The sequence below is a fragment of the Anastrepha ludens genome, chromosome 5, assembly GCF_028408465.1.
Source record: "Anastrepha ludens isolate Willacy chromosome 5, idAnaLude1.1, whole genome shotgun sequence".
NCBI classification, from domain to species: domain Eukaryota; kingdom Metazoa; phylum Arthropoda; class Insecta; order Diptera; family Tephritidae; genus Anastrepha; species Anastrepha ludens.
In genome coordinates, this window is record NC_071501.1 from 51,011,296 (window position 1) to 51,033,554 (window position 22,259).

Genomic DNA, 22,259 nt, shown 5'->3' on the forward strand with positions numbered 1-22,259 from the left:
ATGAAATATGGCGTAATGAAATCACATGCAGAATCGCCCGACAATTGTGGCCGACTATCAATGCTAAACGCATAGAATCTCTGCTAAAACGCGATAAGCACAGTCTTAGCACACTGACTTCAGCTATAACAGGGCAAACACATGACTAGATGAGGGAGAGGAAGAGACAATCCCGCACCGTTTGTGCCATTGTCCTGCTCTATCCATACGTAGATTTAGCATTTTAGATCTACAATTTTTTAATGTATTGGTAGATCTCTGCTCCGAAATCAGGGATCTTCTAAATTTTTTAAAAAGTGTACAATGGTTTTAGGAGAGATAAGCATAAATTCCCCACTCGGCATCACCCTGGGCTATGAGCCTGAGTGTGCACCACAGTGGACAACCGCTTCAACCTAGCCTAACCCAACATTGGTCTTATGCTTTTTCGTCCTATAGGTTTTATTTTTCTTAACAATTTATTTAAGTTTCCGTGAATTGTGTGCTTATTTCAGGATATTTTTAAAACATTTATCATTAAAAGTTTAAATATTAAAAACATAAATTGTTAGCACTAAACTGATAATTTAAATATAATAAATTTATTTAGTCTTTCAATTTTTTTCGTGTGTTGTAGCTTATAATATTTATGTTGTAAACTAAATAAAATAGCTAGAAAAAACGTGCGATGTAAAAAAAATTAAGAAAAACCTCGTTATACAAGCTGAGTAGTTAACAGCTATCAAAAAGCGAATCCAAATTGTTAATGCAAAGACTTTTACGAGTTAAAAAAGATTGACTCTTGTGTGGGTATATAAAAATGTATGCCTATATTGATTATACACGTCTGTAAGTATGATACATTCGTGAATAGCAGTAGAAAGTCATTAATCGAAGTAGCTTTGATAATACTTTCATTTTCATGAAAGCTTTTACAGTAAGACCTTAAATCGAGCTTTCACTATTTTTTAACTTTGAAGCTTCAGAAGCTTTGGGTTAATGAAAGCTCCAAAAAGCTTTTTGAATATATGCCAACAATAGTTCCTAGAAAAATAGCTTACAATGGCCAATGCGGTTTAAAACAGCATTAGCATTACGTCTTATGGGTTACCAATAGCAGCGTAGCAATAAAATATGCATTTTGAGTATATTGTGTAATTTACCTCTTTAAAATTGCCATTAATGTGGCGATTGGACTACGGTTTTTTATAAATATTTATATTGCATAAATTAGGTGAAAGTTTTGTAGGCGCGTTAAAATTTTCGTCATAACATATATGTAAATATATACAATATAAATTTTCCACAAAATAAGTTATTTGCATATGAAATGTTTATCATCGAGAAAATAACCAAAACATATTTATCGGAAAGAAAAAAGAGTAGGAATACAAAAAACAAAAGAAATTGGTGCTTTAGTGCGTAGAAGTTTTTTTTTTTCAATTCAAAAATATTTGATTAAGCAAACGCCAGTTATGATTTAAGATATTGAATTACAGGAAAAACATAAAAAATATCGGTGCTGGAAAAGGTGCGTTAAATAAAAAATAAAATAAATTAATGTTCGGTTTGGACCGAATTATAAGTAGGTACTCTGCACAAATGTCTTAATCTATAAGCCAAACGTAGGCTACTAACTAGCGTCATCACATCCACTGTGTTATATGCAGCTCTAGTATGGGCGAAATGGAAGTAAACTGGGCGAATTGGAGATAAAGGCGTACGTACCTTACGAGGCCTTGTACAGACTTTGCGTAGTGTGCGTGAAAAGCGCACACAAAACTGCCTCAGAGGAAGCAGCAATGGTAATCGCAGGCATGACGCCCCTTTTTTATATTGAAGTAAAAGGAGCAATGTCATACTAGCGTAGAAAAGGAGAAGACTATATCCTTAGTAAAATGACAGGAGTGTTGTGAGAACTCGACAAAAGGAAAGTTGACCTATATGTAATCCCAAACATTGAAAGGTAGCTGAGCTTAACTTCCAGCTAACATAATTCCTGACAGGGCATGCTTGCTACCTCGCTTTAGAGTCCGTGAACAAGACATGTCTTTTTTGTATGCCCACAATTTGCAACTAGCCGACGTGATTTAGCTGCACTAGCAAAAGATCCGATAGTTCCAGATAGTTAATGACATCAAAGTATGCGTGGGCAACGGATTCTTAAGTCGATTTTTTTTTTGTGGTGGGTGAGGTAGGGTTCAAAATGTCTTCGCACTTACAACGACCGTCGTCAACTGTGTCGACATGACTCAAGTTTGGTGGGAGGGGGTGCAAACGCTCAACTGGGGTCGTTTCCTTCGGAAATAAACAAAACTGCGGGAATGTTAAAGTACATGCTGTTTTTGATGGACCGCATGTGACAACTAGTTGACCTAGAGCTTAGTGCTCAACCGCCTCCCGATGATTTACTAAACGGTAGTATCGGGAGGGGATCGCTACGTTGACGGTTGAAGGTTTAGGTCGAGCTAAAGTCCAACACTGACAGCCAAGGGATACAATACTTCGATCGGTTCCTCAACCATTCAATAGGTCTTTTGGGGCCATAAAAATCGTATTAATTTCCGTGGCTTTAACCCAGATTTACACTTCCCGTCACTCACGACTTAACAACTTTTATTTTTGTACTTCAATTTCGTTCCCCTTTGTTTCTTCATGTAATGACTAGAAATGAAAATGGTTATGTCCCAATACTATAGAGTTTCCTTTTGCGAAGCAAACGAAGTTTCCAGCCACTGTTATGGCTTTACGTGTTGTGTACAACCAAGGAAATGCCATATCAACAGACTTCTTTGCTCAAGAATTTCGAGTGAATTCTGCGGCATATATCGAGATACTAGAGACAGTAAAGGAATCCTGGGTTGATAGTGTACGTGGATACAGTCCATACATTTTTTAGCAAGGCTTTGCTCCTTCCCACAAAGCGATGGCGACACAAGATTAAATGGGTGAAAGTTCCCATGACCACATAACGCCGAACTTGAGGCTGTCTAACTCCCCAGAACTTAATCCACTGAATTACAACGTGTGAGACGTAGTTGGGCGTGAAACCAATACAAATAATTGTCGAGCAACTGTAATACCAACTTGCATTCACATTACAGGATAACTCCAATATGCGGAACATCTCCAATATGATTGCTCCAGACAAACAAAGTGGTAGTCAATCCAGCTCAGCGTGAATTTGAAACATTCTAAAACCCTTCTGGCCTGGTGTGAATCGAATACAATTAAAAGAGCTTCTGTTCCATCTGATAGGAACCCATGCAGTGGAGGCTCAGCATCATTTACTATTGTGGTTGATGTATGGAAGAAAATGTAGTGAAATCGTAACATCTTTTTCTCCTTAGCAGAGTTATTAACGAGAGACTAAAATTTAAACGTAGAGCACCTAGAGCATTTTTTCAGAAATAAGCGCTTTCAATCCCTTTTGGGCGATCATTATCATTATCATTTGATAAAATGTGACGGCTCGCATTCGATTAAATTATATTTTAGCGCATTTGTATTGTGCAGAGTAAGAGAAAATAAAAATGAAAATAGTAATGTAAAAGCGCGATATTTCATGCTTCCACACAGCGTGCCCCCCGGACACATACTGTTTATCCTCTTTGCCATTTGAAGTTGCAGTGGAATTTCGATCCAGCCCATCTGTTACCATAGCGTCACGCACCAAACTCTGTACCAAGGTTCGATCGCAAAAGTATGGTTCAGCTTTGCGAGATCCTTGTACGTTATTCAGATGTTGGGCAAAATGGCCGACAGGTGTCGCACCATGCATGGCGTGGTGTGGTTGCGGTGGTTTCGGGCGCACCTGTTAAAAATAAAAAGGCAGAAGTTATAGAAAAGTTATTCCAAATCAAAGAGCAACATGTTGAATGATTGGAGTAAAATAAAAAAATCAACATGAACTGAAATGCTCTTTGGATGTGTACACAATCAAGTGTCTTTTTCCAATTTGCTTACCGACATCCACTTCCAGCCGGGTCGACCTGCACGCCCCAAGAAATGTAACACCTGCTCTTCGGGTGAGCCAAAACTCAATTCTTGTTCACGTGAGGCTGAGAGAGATTCGCCCGAGCTTTCACGCTCTTTCTCTAGATCACTAACACTGTTGTACTCACAATACACCCAATCGGGATGTACGCGCCAATTTTCTCCCTTGAAGTACTCAGTCACTATGAGGAAAGATGAAGTTTAAGTGTAAATAACAAAAGCTGGACTATTTATGTGTCTCTTACCATTTCTGCGCGAGTGCCGTATTTCCTGTTGGGAGACCAACTCATGGCTGCCATATTTTTCGGGGAGTACAACAGCTAAGGTGAAGGGCGTATCGTCAATAGGTCCATAAAAATACCTGAAAGGGATAAGATACAAAAATTAATTAGCCCTCTGATATAAATGGTGGAATAACAGAAATTTTACGACTACTGTCAAATTGTACCCTTAGTTCTACAAGTACATATTCAGTTGATTCCGTTATTTACCTTTGCGTACGCGCCGCTACACGTTTCATGCCATCAAAGTGATTGAATATGGTGAATTCGGTTTCACCTTCCTTGGGCAAGAGCATATCGCTGCGCATCTGTGAATTAAATATTTTCATTACATAATTCTCATTATTTAAAAATTGCATCTGATCTTCTCTTGCTTTTACTCACATCATACAACAGATTCTTATTCATTTCGACAATTTCATGCTCATTGCCCACCTCGGTTTCCGGCAGTTCCAACTCCGTTATGTCGACCGACGTGTACCGCGGCCGCAACTGATCTATATATTGATTACCATCACTCAATGGACGCAAGTCTGGATGATACAGTACACGCCCATTATTATCAACGATAAACGAATATCCATTCGGTCCCAGTTTATGTTGCGGTATCATTTTACGTATCTCCTCGATGGGCACATCGGTGCCTACAACACCGAGTAAATTAGCCACACGCACCGAATGGTTTCGTCTATCGAAGACCGGAGTTGAAACTGTCGTCACCAGCCGACGCTGGTAGTCGGAGTCGCGAGCCAAACCACCTGTCTTGCCGGCGACAAAGACGGGACTCCAGTGTACAGGATGATCGGCCTGATACATTATCATCGGACGTGCCATTACCAGAGCATAGTCGATAACCTTCTTGCGTGCATCATCCATATCATTGATTTGCACAAAGAATCCCTTGTTAGAGCAAGCCATTTCATGCAGATTGCTGCGACTGCTCGAATCTGAACCGATTAAATACGTAAAAATTCGTACGGGCATATGTGGCCAATTATATTGTTTGATTATGTCGCTGTGGGTCTCAGATGTGCTTTCGGTGATGAGCATAATAGCCTGATTACATTGGCTGCCTTCACCAGATTGGTTGTACTGAAGATAAGAAAAAATATTAAATTCATTCAGAAGTGGAATATAGGGAAGAACTGTGAAAGATGAGAAATATTCTAATGTTGCTAGTCCAGTTGAAATAAATAATAAAGCGCAAGCAAGTGAGCGGGTAAACAAACTGATGCAATATAAATGATGGAATGTTAGTAGGATTTAAAACTAGTTGTCTAAGTTTTAAAATAACACAAATTGATGTTTAAAAACAATAAAAAAATTGGTTAGTGTATTACAGCAGCTATATTTATGTAGTTCTCTTGCCTAATCAATTCACAAGGCAAAAGGATAGGTCGTAAGCTCCACTGGCAATAGTGCGAACAAATGTTATTCGTCTAAAGAAGCAGAAGAGTGATTTCCTGGCGATATTTTTATGGTACTATAAAAAGTTTAAGATTTATTCTCCCCAGGATAGGCTTCGCACACAGGCAAGATGAGTCCTGGACCACCAAGAAAAGGGAAACCCTTGATTTTTTTCTGATTAAACACTTTCCAGAGTGTTCAGATACCACTTCGGGCGAAAATAATGATTTATTTAATCAAAGTAAATGGACTGAGGCTACATGACACAAGACAAAACGCACAAAAGTAAGGATTTTTAATTCGAATATAAAGTCTGTTCTGCTTTACGGTTGTGAAACTTGGCTTATAGCAGCATGTACCACACAAAGCTCACAATCATTTGTCAGGCCTGACAACTAAATTTCGGATGAAAAAATCCATCATGTAAATGGAGACGGATTGGGCACACCATCCTCAAAATAGCTAATGAAATAAGCAGAACGGCGTTAGATTGGAACCCTCAAAGACATCAGCGCAGATGACGTTTTAAAGAATCATGGCAACGCAACCTTTTCGACGAGCTTTTAGGTGTCGAGGAAAACCTAAGATGGTCCCAGATAAAGGCAAAAGCGAATAATCGAAAACATTGGCAATCTTTTGTTTTAACACCATGCGCCTGTAAACGCGCGACAACAACAAATAATAATAATAATTGTACTGAGCCGCAGGGTTAGTACACTAAAAGTGTATGAAAAATTCAATATGCATAAGTTCCAATTTCATCTATCCACAAATAAATTTATCAGCCATCGAAATCAATTACTAAACTATGGGATAGTAAAGACATTGAAATGTGTAAAAGTGACACATTGGGGTATGAAACTACGGGTACTAGTCAGGAGGAGTTCTTTCTCCACTACTGTGCAACTCGCTTAATGCCAACGCGCTTCATGTTTGTGCTAATATTAAATGCTTCCAGCTCTGGGATACCATAAGACTTGTATGGGTGATGGATTGAAGTGCGATTTTTCCTTGAATCCAATTAGCGCTTCCACAATTTTGTTGCCACATCCTTGCTACCAACAAGGTAAAATGGTTTATTCCTTCACCACTATATCTCCTCTGTGAGAGTGACACTCTTTATATGGTTATTTAAGTCTATCTCAGCCAGCTCAGCGAGGTTTTCAAAAGGCGGCTTGCCAAGGGTTAACATACGAGGGCATACAAGGGCATTCACAGAAGAAGTGGGAGGTAGTTTCTTCTTTCTACGGTTGTTTACAGCTGCGACAGTGAGTGGTGTAAGAAAAACCCGTTTTGGCTGCGTGCTCTCCTATGAACCAGACCCAGTTAGCACTGTCGTGAGTTTGCAGGCATCCCTTCGCTTGATATTTATCAATGTTGACAATTATTTATGGTCGTAGGTGGGCCATAACGTTTTGCTAACTTTGCATATCGTCTGACCTTTCCATCTACATACCATACGCGATTGGAAGGTATTTTGAGTAGATTGAATTCTTGATTGCATTCAGTAGTGTGAATACCGATGCTGCAAGAATGTTATTCATGGCAGATCCCGCTGTGGCCAGTTCATCTGTTTTCTCATTTTCTTGTTTTTTTCTACCAGTTTAGAAATTGTTATGGCAAAATCCAGTACCTGGATTGCAGCTTGGCTATCTGAAAGAATAGCGATGTTGTTCTTAAAAGAGGAGTTTGCGATTAGTAGCGCACAAGCCTCCCCTATTGCCAATATTTCTAACTGGAAGACACTGTAAATATTAGGAAGAGGCACATATTTTTCAATTCTAAGTCTAGGAGATTAAATTCCTGCTCCAACCCCACAATCTATTTTCAAACCATCTATATAAACTGTACTGTCGAGGTTGCTTGAAAGTGTGTGAAAGTCCCTTCTCAATTCCTCCAGTGGTGGAAAGAGAGTGGCAAAAATCCTATTGAATGCCACCGATGGGATGATGTAATCAGTCCTCCCCGAGGTGTACTGAATTTTTCACTATAATAGACTGGAATGACACATACATTTGTTCCTTCTAGCTTAATTTAACCTAAATGCTAGGTTTCTATAGTCTTCCACAAAAAAGTTTTTTCACCTATTATCTATTATAGAGTTATTGTACGAAGGCTCGCTTTGGATCAGTGAAACTGAGTAAGCGGCTCCACATATGTATCTGTGCGAGTAAAATTTTGCTGACAGGATAGAAGGTGGCATACTTTCAGCAGTTTTCGAGACTGTAAAGCTATTAGGAACCTTACTTCTAGTAGGAGATCTATACGTGAACGGTAATATAGTCAGGCTACAGTCAGAGCTCTACCGTTTGCATACTGCTGTAAGAAATTGTTTATTGCGGTTTGTTTGATTTCACGGCGCACTTAATGGGACCGGAAGTGAATACGAATTATGAACTTTCAGAAAAGGCGTAAAGTATGAAGAAAGATGGACAAATAAGCGCCGGATGAAAATCATAAGAGAAACTGGAAGTATTGGGATTTATTTTAAAATTTCTACAAAAGAAAATTTCTTAGTAAATAAAGCATCGCATACAGTGCAATGAAAACGCTAAAGTAAACAAAATAAAGTGGATGTATCTTACTTTGTGAAGCAGACTAAAGGCATACTCTAGGCCAGCTGTGAAATTAGCTGTGTCTTCAAGTTTGATGGCCTTCACTGCGGACTTTATCTCCTGTACATTGTCCGGGGTAGCGCGAACCATACGATCCTTAAAGCACGGCACTGGCGTTTTGACATCCTCCGAAAAGGTGATTAAATTAACGAAATCATCCTCGCCTAGCGTATCAAGTATATTAAAAGCCGTAGCTGTGGCAAGTTCGAAAGACTTCTCCGACATACTGGACGAGGAGTCTAGTAAGATCATCTGAAAGAGTAAATTATAAATTTAGAAATTATGGATTTTAAAATAGGGTTATAAACTTACAATATCTTTTGGTGACGATGCAGCCTGCACAAACCAATTTTGCGCACGAAAATCATGTATCTGTTTGCTACCTTTCGAACCCTCAGGTGGCCAAGCGGTGCCGGGAAAACGGCGTAGGAAGCCGGTTGATGAGCCAAAGTATTGCCAAGACAGCGCTGGGTCACGTTCGAGATTATTTTGAAACAGTGGATCCAGATGCGCACTCCACTGCAGTGCAGCCTTTACATCGCCATCGTCCATTGAAACCCCATTCGGTACTAAAATCGAACTAAGGCTGAGATTGACTGGTAAACGCTCAAATCGGCGCATAAAGCGTATATCCATGTGACGTGCGCCATCGGCCAATTTGCCATCCGAGTTGTATTCGTTAATGCGACGTGCGTCGTAGTGTTGATTATTTGCCGTCGCTGAAGTGCTGTGGGAATTCTGTGAGTCCAATTCGGAAAGAGCGGCCTGTTCGGCGGAGTCCATGATGCGCTGAATAAAAAGAGCAAAACCAAAAATTCAGTAAAGTGAAATTGTGTAAAGATAAGTGTGAAAACTTAAAAATAACTGAGTATATAGTTTACATCCTTAATATTTGGGCTGCTTAGGTAGATAAAGAAACGAAACACTTATACAAAGTCATATTAGCTAAGACATGGTTGCATAAACAAATTTGCAACAATAAATTGGCATCACCGCTACCAAACAGCAGCTGCAGCCAATGTTACGTTACACTCCGTTGGAGTTTTTAGTTGCTTTTTTATAAACAAACCAGCTAAGGATGTTCGCACGAATGCTGTACATCACTACAAATATATGCCAACGCCTTGAGTCCAACAACAAGAATGCTCTTGTTCGGAATTACATACAGAAGGGCTGAAATTTTGCAATTTGTCTTTAAGTTTTAATATCAAAAAAATATACTTGAAGTGCAGTCTATGTAGTCAATAGATTATGGCCAGTCCAAATTCGGCTATAAATAAAAGATGCATGAATGTTTTTCACTGAATGGATTGGTGCGTGAATACCATTCGGAAGTGCACAGGCGCAAATTTGCAGGCCTGAAATATCAAATGATAGAAACATTTTATCTGACAGTGGTCAACCCTCGGCATGCAATGGCAGACCACCGAATATTTTTCTGCCATAAAAAAAGCGTTTCATAAAAAATCATATGCCGTTCGGAGCTGTTTGTAGAAAAACATCAAAACGCACACCACAAATAAGATTAGGCGTGTAAGCGCTATATATAACTGTATACGTAAAAACATGGCTGGCTTTACAATCTATCAACCCAATTTCTTGGTACATTTTAAGGAATTTCGATATTTATCTTATCAATGGAATCTGTGATTTCATGATTCAACTCCTGGATCGTCTTTGGGTAATTGCCGTAATATTTGTTTGTAATGGTGCTCCATAATAAATATTCTAAGGGACACGAACCGCGTCTTCTAGGTGGTCAAATGGCACTCCTGTTTCGGCTGATTGTTCGATTCTTGAGTGTTTTTAATATTTTTTAACTTTGCTCAACTAAAAAGCGATTTCTTTTGGAAATGTCTAACCATAAAATAAATATCTTGATACTTCGCGGATGTTATTTTAACTGTCCAAGTCCAACAAATAAATAGATTAAAATCCAAACGCTAGATTAGGTTGCGAGTATGAAATATGTATTACCGAATTCAACCCTCGAAATTTACGCAACGATTTGTGCTATTATTTGACATTGGTTTATAATTTATGGTTCTGTTTATTTGTTAGTTGGAAGGTAGTGAAATGTTTTTCATGGCGCCATCTTTTTAATGAGTTAGTCCGTTGGAAGTTATATCCCTAGCTGACTTCAAGTGAAAGTTTGGTGACATTCGGTTCAGTGGGAGCGAAGTTATTGCGTCTAAAGTGTCAGTATGTTTGTGTCATCGGTACAAAAATTAGTTTCAAACAAAGAACTAATACCAAATTTTCTTTTAAAGTCAGTAACACCTTCACCAAAACATATGAATTGATGAAAAATGTTTATGGCGATAATTGTTTATCTCGTGCCAGAGTTCATGACTGGTTTACACGTTTCAGAGATGGTTGTGAGGACATAAATGGCAATGAACATACGGGCCGCCCAAAATCAGTAATCACCGAAAACTCCATCGAAATTGTTTGTAAATTTATCGGAAGTGAACCAAAATCATCGTTGATATACGTGGAATCGGAGTTGAATATCTCCAAAACATCGACTTATCGCATTTTAACTGATCATTGGGCCTTACGAAAGGTCTGTGCAAGTTTCATTCCGCACAAGTTAACTGAAAGGAAAAAAGTGCTCAGAATTCAACGTTCGAAAGACTTCATTAAAGAGGCGATAAAAGGCGAGAACTTCCTTTACAACATTGTAACTGGTGACGAAACGTAGTTTTTCCAACTAAACTGAAACTAAGCATCAAAGTGCCGAATGGAAGCTCTCTGACGAGCCACCACCCCAAAAAATCGCGTTTGGGGAAGTCAAAATACAAATCGATGCTCATTTGTTTTTACGATTCCAAGGGAATTGTCCACAAGGAGTTCGTGCCAACAGGCCAAACCGTCAATACAATTTTCTATCTTGGCGTTTTGAAGCGTTTGTTTTATCGCATTCGACGAATTCGCCTTGAATACCGCGAAGGAGGAAGCTGCATGATAATGCACCATCTCATCGATTCACTCTTGTGACTGATTTTTGACTAGAAATCACTTTTGAACTATCAATCACTCACCGTATTCGCCTGATATGGCTTCCTGTAACTTTTACCTATTCGGAAAATCTCATTTGGCCATGAAAAGAAAACGGGTTGCGTCCGCAGAGGCCATCCAAAAGGCTTACACCGACATCTTGAAGGACATTCTGGTCAATAACCTGAAACACTCTTTTGAAAAGTTTTTAGATCGCGCAATACAGTGTATTGAGGCCAGAGGGAGCTATTTTGAATAAATAAACTCGAAGTTATCAGAACAAAGCTCCTGTCGTTTCCATTTTAGTTCAGACTTGTTTATTTTGGACTACACATTGTATAAGTCAGTGTTGACAACCAGCAGTTCGAAGTTGTGAAGGACTTAGTCTACCTTGAGACCAGCATCAACAACAAGAACTATGTCAGTCTGGAGATCAAACGCAGAATAACTCTTTCGCATAGGGGTTACTTTGGGCTCATTAGGTAATTGAGAAGTAGAACTCTCTCTGGAAAGACCAAACAGACATTATATAAAATGCTCATCATTCTCGTCCTCCTATATGGCTCAGAATCATGGACGATGTTAATAGCAGATGAGAAAGTTTTGGGGGCCTTCAGGAGAAAAATTCTCCATATTAGCTTTGGTCTCCTGCACGTTGGTGAGGAGTATCTCGCATGGTGGAACATTGAGTTGTGTGAGCTATTTAGAAACATGGAGTTTAAAAATATTGCGTCAACGCTGGCTCGCCATGCCACCCATTTTAAACGAAGACGCTACAGCAAGGCACGGTACCCCACAAATTAATGCGAGAAAGGGAAAGACCGCACCATCGTTGGAAGGGCTAAGTGCTGCAGGACCAGCTCTCGAAATTTCAAACTGACACTAGCGAGCTCTGGACGGAAACAGTTAGCGCGCTATTGTGGACTCGGCCAAAACCAGCACACGGTTATAATCAATATACTTAGAAGTAAGTAAGTACAATAAGTAAGTAAGTAATTGTAAACTCATAATATTTATATTAAGAACTTTCTTAAATTCGTTTGTTCGAAAGTGTAATAATCGGGAATATTTAACAGGGATTTTACCGTAGTAGAGCGATATCGAGAATCATTAGAAACATTTATGAACGTATCGGGCTCTAGTGTTACTGCTCAACATATATCCTCGAATTGGTCCGCCAAATATAATTAATGAACTCTGACCTCTACCAAATGTACTACAGAGTTTTATAAAATTTCCTGAGTCTGGCCTACATCAAGGCAGCTTTAAGCTCAACACGTTTTTTAATGCCCCCCTTTCCACAAATTTCATTCTTCACGGCCTGCTAATAGTAATAGGTATGTAGATTGAACGAGTGAACTTCACTTCGTATGCCCAAATGGCGCCGGTTAGCACGAGAAAGAAACGACTGGAGCGCTTTATTAAACTCTATCGAAATCGCTTAAGTGGACAAACTTCTCGTAAAATTTTATTTAAGAAATTATAAGGTGGAATGTCTACTCTGAACAGAAGTGGTTCGCCAATAGCAGTTGAGGGGTAACCGTTACTATAAAACCCAGAATCTACTGTCGGCATGCCATGTAACTGGCATGGTCTCGTAATTGATTCAAATACACTTAAGCAGGACGTCTGTGGTTAAATATGACTAAGTACTCTGTAGCAAAAGCTAACTCGCCTAAATAACCAAATTTAATGTTTTAAAATAAACAATAAAAATTAACGAAAAGAAGAAAAAATGTTGCCCCTATTAACGGAATAGTATTTAATTTATGTGCCCTTCTCGACTCGCTCCGCAATACCAATTTTCCTTTTTGAATACAAAGCTTACTGACGGCTTCTGACTCTATCTTTCGGATGGGTAGGTGATTTTCGCTTTAGCAGCTTAAATTTTAACTGGGTTTGAGTAGTGGTCCCCGTAGTCGAATGGGTTGGTGCGTGACTACCATTTGAGATTGCTTAGGTTTGAATCTCTGTGCAAAATTATAGAAAAAGTTTTTCTCATAGCGGTCACCTCTCGACAGGCAATGACAAGTTTCCGAGTATATTTCTGCCATGAAAAAGCCCCTCATAAAAAACTGTCTGCCATTCGGAGGTGACATAAGATTAGGTATCCTTCCATTTATGGAGAAAAAGCAAGACGCACGCCACAAATAGGAGGAAGAACTCAGCCAAACATCTTAAAGTATTGTAATGTACGCGCCAATTACTAATAGATTTAATTTTTTTTTTTGCGTGTAATAATGTTTTTTCCAGATATCCTACAATAATAATATCAAATTACAGCCGTAATTTTCGGGTTTTGAAAAATGTTGACCTCGCATCTTATATTTGATTTTTGGAAACAAAAAGAAATCAGAAATCATTATGTGCAAAATCAGGGTTGTAAAGTGAATTAATTCGTAGTACTTGTTGAAGTACTTAAAAACTCTCTTGTGTGAGTCGACACGCGAGAGCTCGCATTGTCTTGATTAGTAAATGATTCGTCATCGGCGGCAAACCAATGGTTATGTACCAATCCAGACCGAACTAACTGTTTTTAGATTCTTGCTAACTCACGCTGCTCTTCGAAATTAGTCGGTGAATGTAAGACAAAACTGAACAGTATAGCAAAACTCAACAAAGAGTACTCGGTATTGTAGGGAACCAGTTTGCTGATAAACTGGCTAATGAAGGCTCTGTAAGCATACCACCTGGCCCTAAACCCCTTTTAAGTGTCAATTCTGCATCGATCCAGCTATGAGTTGATGACTTCATGAGGTCTACTTATACAAATCGTTGTTCTAGGTTGGGCTCCGGCAGAGTAGACAAGTGCTTTGTGAAAGAATCAAATAGAAAATGAGCGACCTTTCTCCCAAAACTTAGTAGGAAGCACCTGAGACTACAAGTGGGTGTAATCCCAGGGCACAACGCATGTGGTCAGCATATGGCTACCATGGGAATCATTGACGACCCAATATGCCTATCCTACCGTAAAAATGAGGACACTACAGAGCATTTTCCCTGGAGCTGTCCGGCGTTTTCTAGAATCAGACTTGGGCTGTTGGGGTGGGAGGTACTGATTATATATAAAGTTCATGCTCTTCCTTTTTCGGAATTTTTTAGATTCATCAATGAAACTAAAAGATTCGCGGAAGAGCGACCTGAAAGAAAATTTTCAGTCTTACCATACACATTAGATCTATCCTGCCTCTCTATTCCTTTCACTGTAAACTATCCGGGTGTAGTACTGTACAATTGTTTTCCTCACTGAGTGCTTGGACTTGTCCAACTCACCACAAATCTAATCCACACAACAACTGCTTTTAGATGGCCTTCACGAAATTCATCCTGAAAAGATCGAAGTTTACCAGAAGTGTACCAGCGATTCATAGTGGTGAAATGTGTTGCTTTAACACCAAAAGTCGAAATAAATCGGTCAATGCATTTCTGTATCGATAATATACGCCGAATCTCTTGATAAATCATCGCAAGAAAATTGTTACGAATTAATTGCATTCTTTGAGATAAGATTTTGAAATACAGGGAAAGAGATTTTGGATGTATGCAGATATGATTTTAGTCATAATTTCTAAGAATTTCATAAAAAATTAGTATTGTGAGCGTTGAGTAGGCATAAAATGAAAAAAAAATTATTCATACTACAATACAATTTGGGACCCTATGTGCCTCCTTATTATAGAAAATATGAAAAAATACTAGTTTCACTACATGGAAAGCAACCGCGGCAATCACGCTTACCAACTACTGCCTGTGGCGTATTTTGCGAATTTTTAGCCCCTTATAGTATGCAACTAGGACCTGTTTGGACAGCTCGGCCAGCTAATCAGCTCGACTTAGATTTGAAAAGGAAATCGCAAAGAATAGGACATACGCTTAGAAAAAGTGATACCAACATTGCTAAGCAAGTCATGCGTTGGAACCCTTCCCAGCAAGCTGTCCGGATAGTGGGTAGGCCATGAACCACCTGGAGATGCTCAACAGAAGCTGAATTGAAATCATTTGGCTTTACGTGGAACGAACTGTGATATATGGTTCAAAACCGTGTGTGTTGGCGAAGAGGAGTAGTAGATGCCCTATGCTCCGATATTAGAAAAATATCTAGTATGAAATATCTGCTATTAAAAATGTTTCAGACCTCAACTAAAATTAAAAGTTGGAGATTTGTAGTAGTCTTTTGCTGTTTTAACTAGCAATATTTTCCACTAGAAAGTAAAAGCTTTATTATATATTGTATATATATAATTGGCCCGTACATCCTTTTTGGGTGTTTGGCCGAGCTTCTTCTCCTATTTGTGGTGTCCGTCTTGATTTTGTTCCAAAAAATGGAGGGACCTACAATTCCAAGCCGACTCCGAACGGTAGATATTTAATGAGGAGCTTTTTCATGGCAGAAATACACTCGGAGGTTTGCCATTGCCTCCCGAGGGGCGACCGCTATTAGAAAAATGTGTTTCTTAATTTTGGTGTTTCACCGAGATTCGAACCAATGTTCCCTATGTGAATTCCGAATGGTAATCACGCACCAACCCATTCGGCTACGGTGGCCGAGCTTTATTAGACTAGTGTAAAAATCGTTCCTCATTTGGTCCACAGTGGGCATTGCACCCGGAACCAGTCGAATGGCAGCTTTAAAAAGTCTAAAAGGATTGCTAGCAATTTCTAAAATGTTGGCATTTAGTATCAATATTCTAGCATCAAGTGCTTGCAACTTCTAATGTGTGTGCGAATGCGTATTGCTAATGCGTGATGTTGCTGAAGCTGAAGCATCTCGTTGCAAATCCGTTGGCAAACAACACTTACGAATAAAGTTCTGTTCGCTAACACTACACAAACTGCAATAGTTTTATTCTTTTCCCTCTTTTTTTCCAATAATAACTGACAATTGTGTATTTGTAAGGCTGACACCGGCGCCAACACGTTGCTTTGCTCTTTACTCCGCACTCCTTATATGCCAACCAAATGCGATGCGACTGAGTGAGTGCATTTTAATGTAGACAACATGCGTTGCCCAGCTGTCGACATGTCGTGTGTTGACAGATGTTGCAGCAGTAGCAGCAGCAGAACTAAAAGCACAAAATGGCGAAAAGAAGTAAAGTAAAAGAGTAGAAGCAGCAGATGTGGCCAAACTATGTATGTTTGTAGGTCCGAAGGCAAGTCAACGCTGCGTGTTCTTTATGCAATCGTCTTGCGTTTACTATTGATGTTGTTGTTGCTGCCATACACAAATAGTCAAAGTGCGCAGACTTTACAACGAAAAAAGCTCATGTAAGACAAACAAGCGGAGCAGTGAAGTAACAAACGACAATAACATCAACAACAACCGCCGTTGGGTCGACGCCTTCATAATTCAAAAAGTACACCTAGGCATATGATAAGTGTGAACGAATGCAAGTTTTTACTTACTGACTAACACATTTAGTTGGCTGTTGCTTTTACGAACGCATACATACATACATGCATGTATGTATGTGAGTGTGCGTCCACTTCCTTTAACGCCACCATTGTTGTTTATGGCATGGCACGTAATGCCACAGGCAGCTGCGTCTGCGGTGTCGGATAGTGTGAACTCAGACTGCGAAGGTCTGGCTAACTGTTTGTTAGTTTATTTGTATTCGTTTTTTTTTATTTTTCTATATATACTTGGTAGTTCATTGGTGCTACTGGACTCGCATAACTTCGCTTGTAACAGGAAGCACTAACGACCATCAACTGCTTAGCTATTTCGAATTCGTGGCATCCCTCCTTTGGCTGCTGTGAATCCCTTGAGATCTGTTTTTTTTTTTTCACCGTTGTCTGTTTGTTCATTTGGCTGGCTTTTACAGTCTGTTTCTTTATTTGTTTGTCTGCCAGCTCCAGCATGTCTTTTAAACTTGCGTTTCTATCCTCTTTAAGCAATATTCGGGCAGCATTCAATTTTAGCAGCTTAGCTGACCGTTTTTTAGTTTGCCTCCGAACTTTTTTCCATCCGCTACTTCTTGCTCTTCGATTTCGGTGACTCATACTTTCAAGGTTTTCAATTCCGTCTTTGATTTGTTGAAGCGACTTTTCCAATTTCCCCCTCGCGCTGCCCTAAGCATATTCTTTGTTATTGCGTATTTCTTAACAACAAATAAAAAACAAGTGAATTACATAGAAACTGCAAATACACCAGTACAAAGCGCTTGCTTGCATTTTAGCTCAACTGAAAAAGTAAGAACATAGCATTTTGAAGTCGTTGGAAAAGTGCATGTAAACAAGTCAGTTAAGACATAATTCTCACATTTTTGCACATCGCACTTGGGAATCAATGCGTTCATTTTTTGTACTCTGGGCATACACACACTCGACTGTGAAGATGTAGGAAATAATTTTCTTGTTGATAATTACGGCACCTCTGAGGACCCAGCATCTCCACTTCATCTTCTAGTGGAGGATTTGCACATTGTGAGTTGTGTAGTACATGCGAGTATGTAAGAGTACTATTGTTCGTATTTGTTCTTTGTAATCAAATGTCTGCATAGTTCTTGAACTGACTATTATATTGCCTTGCCGTTTGTAACGGATGTTAATTGTTTTTGCAAATAAAACATGCAACAATTTATGAAGTGCGATTTCTGTTTGAGCTCCACTGCAAACCTTATGCCGTTTAGTGTTTATGAATAATTTCAAGCATACCAACTACACCAAATGTCTCCTATAAAGGCCAACCGGCCAATATAACTTGGTATCAATTTATGGAACCTAACCGACTTTACCTCGCTAATAGAAGTTGTCTACCAAGTACTCAATTGTAGTTGGTATTTCTGTGTAGACTAAAAACTGCGTGGCTTTGTTGTTCATCAGTTGTGTAGTTCATGACCTGTGGCAAGTATAGCTTCAAAGTGGAAAATTCGCTAATACACACACCCAATGACCTAAAACTAAGTATACCGTTTATATAAATATTGGATAGGAAGCTAAATTGGGGGCACACAGTCGCAGATAGAGTACGCAAATCTATGATGGCGTTGTACTCCTGCGGAAGGCTAATTGGAAAGAGATGGGGATTGGAACCCAGAATGATACACTGGCTGTACACAGCAGTGGTTAGGCCTATTCTCTACTATGGTATTGTAATATGGTGGAATGCCCTTGAGAATGGGGTGAACATCAAAAAACTTGACATGGTTCAGAGATTAGTATCTGTTCTCATAACTGGCGCGATGTCAACCACACCATCAAAAGCATTATATGCGACATTAAACTTCCTGCCGGTAGATCTGCTGGCAAAATATATCGCGTGTAGCACGATAATAAGGCTGGATACTCTAAGTAAGTGGTCAAATAAGAGCTACGGTCACGGCAAAAACCTGGCTGGCACTTCGGAGATTCCCGGATTGGTGGACTATGCACTCTCGCCCACACTTGCCATTACAACGTTCACGACCCTCCTACCCTCAAGGGAAGAGTGGGAACGGGACGATGTAAGACAGGGCGAGTCTATCCATGTATACACAGATGGCTCGAAGCTCGAGGGCAGGGTGGACGGAAGTGTATACTCCGAGCATCTGGGGATCTCCTTCAGTTTTCGGCTCCCCAACTACTGTAGTGACTTTCAGGCCGAACGCATGTCAATAACGAAAGCCGCGCAACAGGTACTGTGTGATGCGATATCTGGAAATGACATCTACATTTTCACTGACAGCCAGGCGGCGATAAAATCCCTCACAAAACAGTCGACAACCTCCAAGGTAGTCATGAAATGCCGCACATCTCTTAACGAGATGGCTGAGTCATTTCGCCTAAGGATAATATGGGTTCCTGGCCATCGCGACATTGAGGGTAACTGTAGAGCCGATGAACTAGCGAGACTCGGCAGCAAGTTGGCCGATGAGTACATAGACAATGACATAGGCATACCCTTATAAACATGTAAGCTATTTATCCTTGAAGAAATCGTAAGGAAAGCAAACGAAAGATGGCGTAATGAAGCCACCTGCAAAATCGCCTATCAACGGTGGCCGACTCTTAGTGCTAAACGCACAGAATCTCTGCTAAGCCAAAATAAACACAATCTTAGCACTGATTTCAGTCATAACGGGACATTGTCTAATAGGTAGGCACTCCCAAAGGATGGGTGTGCAAACACATGACTTCTGTAGAAGTTGTCTAGATGAGGACGAGGAAGAGACAATCTCGCACCTACTGTGCCACTGTCCGGCTCTATCCAGACGGAGATTTGCTATTCTAGGCAGACAATTTTTTAACGAGTTGGAAGATCTCAGTTCCACAGAAATAGGAGATATTTTAAAATTTTTGAAAAGCACACAATGGTTTTAGGAGAAATAGGGAAAGCTCCCCACGTGGCATCACAATGGGCTATGAGCCTGAGTGTATAGCACAGGACAACCGCTTCAACCTAACCTAACCTAACCTATTGCGGGTATATATTAGTTTTGGGAAGTAGAAATCCATTATTTTCAAAATAAGCCAGCATAAGGCAAACTGAAAATTTGCGATTTTTCATTTGAAATCAAAGAATCCTTTACCTACTTAAGCCTCAAACTGATAAGAGAGTCCAAACAGCTAACAGATTGTACGCGTCACTAACGAAACTCTCACATCAAGACTAATAATCTAAAAAGAATGGACTGTACGAGCGCGCAGAAGGAAGTTGTAGGGGCCGGAGCATTCAAAAGCATTCACAGAGGAAGAACGAGAACAAGATAGACCGACGAACTAGAGGAGGACATCAATGAACTATACTGATGTCTCACATGCAGCAGGCCAAAGCTCACGAAGAGCTTTAGTGCTAAAAGATGATGATGAGAATTCCGGATCATTTGCAACATAACGTTATGCAGATGTCCTGAAGATATACAGGCGGATAGAAAACGTGTCTGATAGGCATGTTGTGATGCTAATGCTTACTTCTCAAAGCAGGGAAATTTCAGTATTTGCTTTCAGTAGACGTAAAGTGACAATTGGCTGTTATTATAAGTTAGAAACTGTTACTGTCACTAAAATCGATAAGAAGAAGAATCTGTGTGTCGTTTTTTCTTAGAAAATATTCTTCGAAACATATTGATTTTATGATTACTAAGTCTAGGCCTATACTTGGCTTCCTAACGAGGAATCGAGACGAATTCCGAAACCTTTCCACACTCAAGAGTTTAAACATTTTATTTGAAGGTCTAAACTAAATATTCTGTTACATTTTTTAAACTGTAATTAGGCCATATATTTTGCCATAGTTTTATATTCAAACAATTAAATTATAAGAGATGTACTCTAATCGATGAAGTTTAAATACGTAAAAAATATAAAATAAAAAACATTTTCGCGAAGGTTTATAAGATTTTTGTATTCGCTAAGTGGCATTGGGATTGAGACATATCTAAAAATCCTATTCCGGGTTGTTCATTTACGAAGTTACATGAAGATAAATAATTTGGAGGAAAATTATTACTCTAATACATTGCATGAAGGCCTATGAAAAATGTGCTTAGCTAATATAGAAAACGCCAACTCCCTTGAAGTATACAGACAAAAGTCTTTCACTCATCATATGTATATACATCTATAAAGCCTTCAACTATACATTACTAAGCTCGTTTGTCTGAAACGTTAGAACAGCGGCATGTAAATTTGAAAGCTCTTGGAGAAACGGACCCAGATAAACTTAATATTCCAGTTTAAATATTGGCGTATTCTATTAACAATATTACAATAAAGGTATTACTTTGGCTTAGCGGCACGGGAAAGGTTTCTATATAAATAAGATTTTATTATGAAATGAAACTCCATTGACACTTAAGTGCATTCACTTTTCAGATACCAGAAAGTTGAGATTTTTAACTGTGAAACTATTTTTTCCAAATACTTTGTATTTAACGTAATTAAATTGGCGCAGGCAACTAAAACGTATTCCGCCTAAGGTTTTTAAAAGGTTATATTTGTGACTGAAACACTTAGCAAACTGATTATCTTGAATCAAAATAAAAAAATATTTTTAATTATAAAATTCCCACTTTCCGGTTTAGATTGATCAAAAGATCGATTTTTTTTATTGCATAAGTCTTTAGTATAACTACTTAAGAATATGTCGTAAAAATTTTAAAGCGAAATTCGCATTATTCCAGATTCTATGAGCACTTAAGTGACGGCCCGTAGCTCGCGTTAGTTAGAACGACGTTTTTCTCGAAACTATTTTTTTTCAACTGGTGGAAATCCTAGCTTAAAAAGTTATCGACCAATCGTTCTAAAATTTTTCGGGATTTTTCTTTATTCAATTCTAATCTATATAAACCTAATTTTGGGATTATATTATTATTTAAAATATGATTTTTTTAGCAAAATAGATGAAAAAATATGGTGTAAAAAAACTACTTTGAGTTCAAGCGCCTCAAAAGCAAACAATTTTAAATATTTTTTTACCACAATTACGTTCATATTCTTAGGAAATATGTTGTTAATAAGAAAAAATGCTGTTGATTTTAGAGAAAATTTCGAAAAAAAAATTTCCTCTAAACTTTAACAAAACTGATTATTCCTTCTTTGTTCAAAAAATTATCGGAAAACATCAAAATTTTGGCCTCCTAAACCGGTTTCCCCCTTCAATTACGTGTTGATTTTAACTTCTCTTGACGTCTTCTGTTCCCCATTGTTTGTTACTGTTACGAAGCCAACTAGATGCTGAACCTCAGAACTTCTTGATTTCGTACATTTCTAAAGCCAACTGGGTTGCACAGTGAAGTAAAACGAGCTTGCGGTTTATTCCCACAAAAGTCGAACTAAGCCATCTACAAATTTTTACGTTATCGGGAGAAAATTAATTTGAAGCAGCTTTCAATTAACTTACATTCAAGCGAACGTAATAATAACGTATATAGCTTACAGCCAAGTACTAAATCATATTTTAAGCAGCATTCAATCACTCATACGCCATGTATCCCAAATTAAGCTATGCGTATACGTAACCTCGGAAGAATGAAATAATCACAATAACACAATTAGACTATGA

General features: G+C 38.9%; 1 protein-coding gene across 2 annotated transcripts in view; it reads right to left on the bottom strand.

The window, feature by feature from the left end:
• Nucleotides 1-22,259, bottom strand: part of LOC128865397 (voltage-dependent calcium channel subunit alpha-2/delta-4) — a 175,927-nt gene that overhangs the window by 22,667 nt on the left and 131,001 nt on the right. For both annotated transcript variants that reach the window (XM_054105732.1, XM_054105731.1), the window contains exons 5-11: nt 8,591-9,067; nt 8,249-8,530; nt 4,641-5,348; nt 4,467-4,564; nt 4,221-4,336; nt 3,946-4,157; nt 3,579-3,793 (exon numbers count right to left, since the gene is read on the bottom strand). In XM_054105732.1, the coding sequence (XP_053961707.1) occupies nt 3,579-3,793; nt 3,946-4,157; nt 4,221-4,336; nt 4,467-4,564; nt 4,641-5,348; nt 8,249-8,530; nt 8,591-9,067 (2,108 nt within the window). The remainder of the gene's footprint in view (nt 1-3,578; nt 3,794-3,945; nt 4,158-4,220; nt 4,337-4,466; nt 4,565-4,640; nt 5,349-8,248; nt 8,531-8,590; nt 9,068-22,259) is intronic.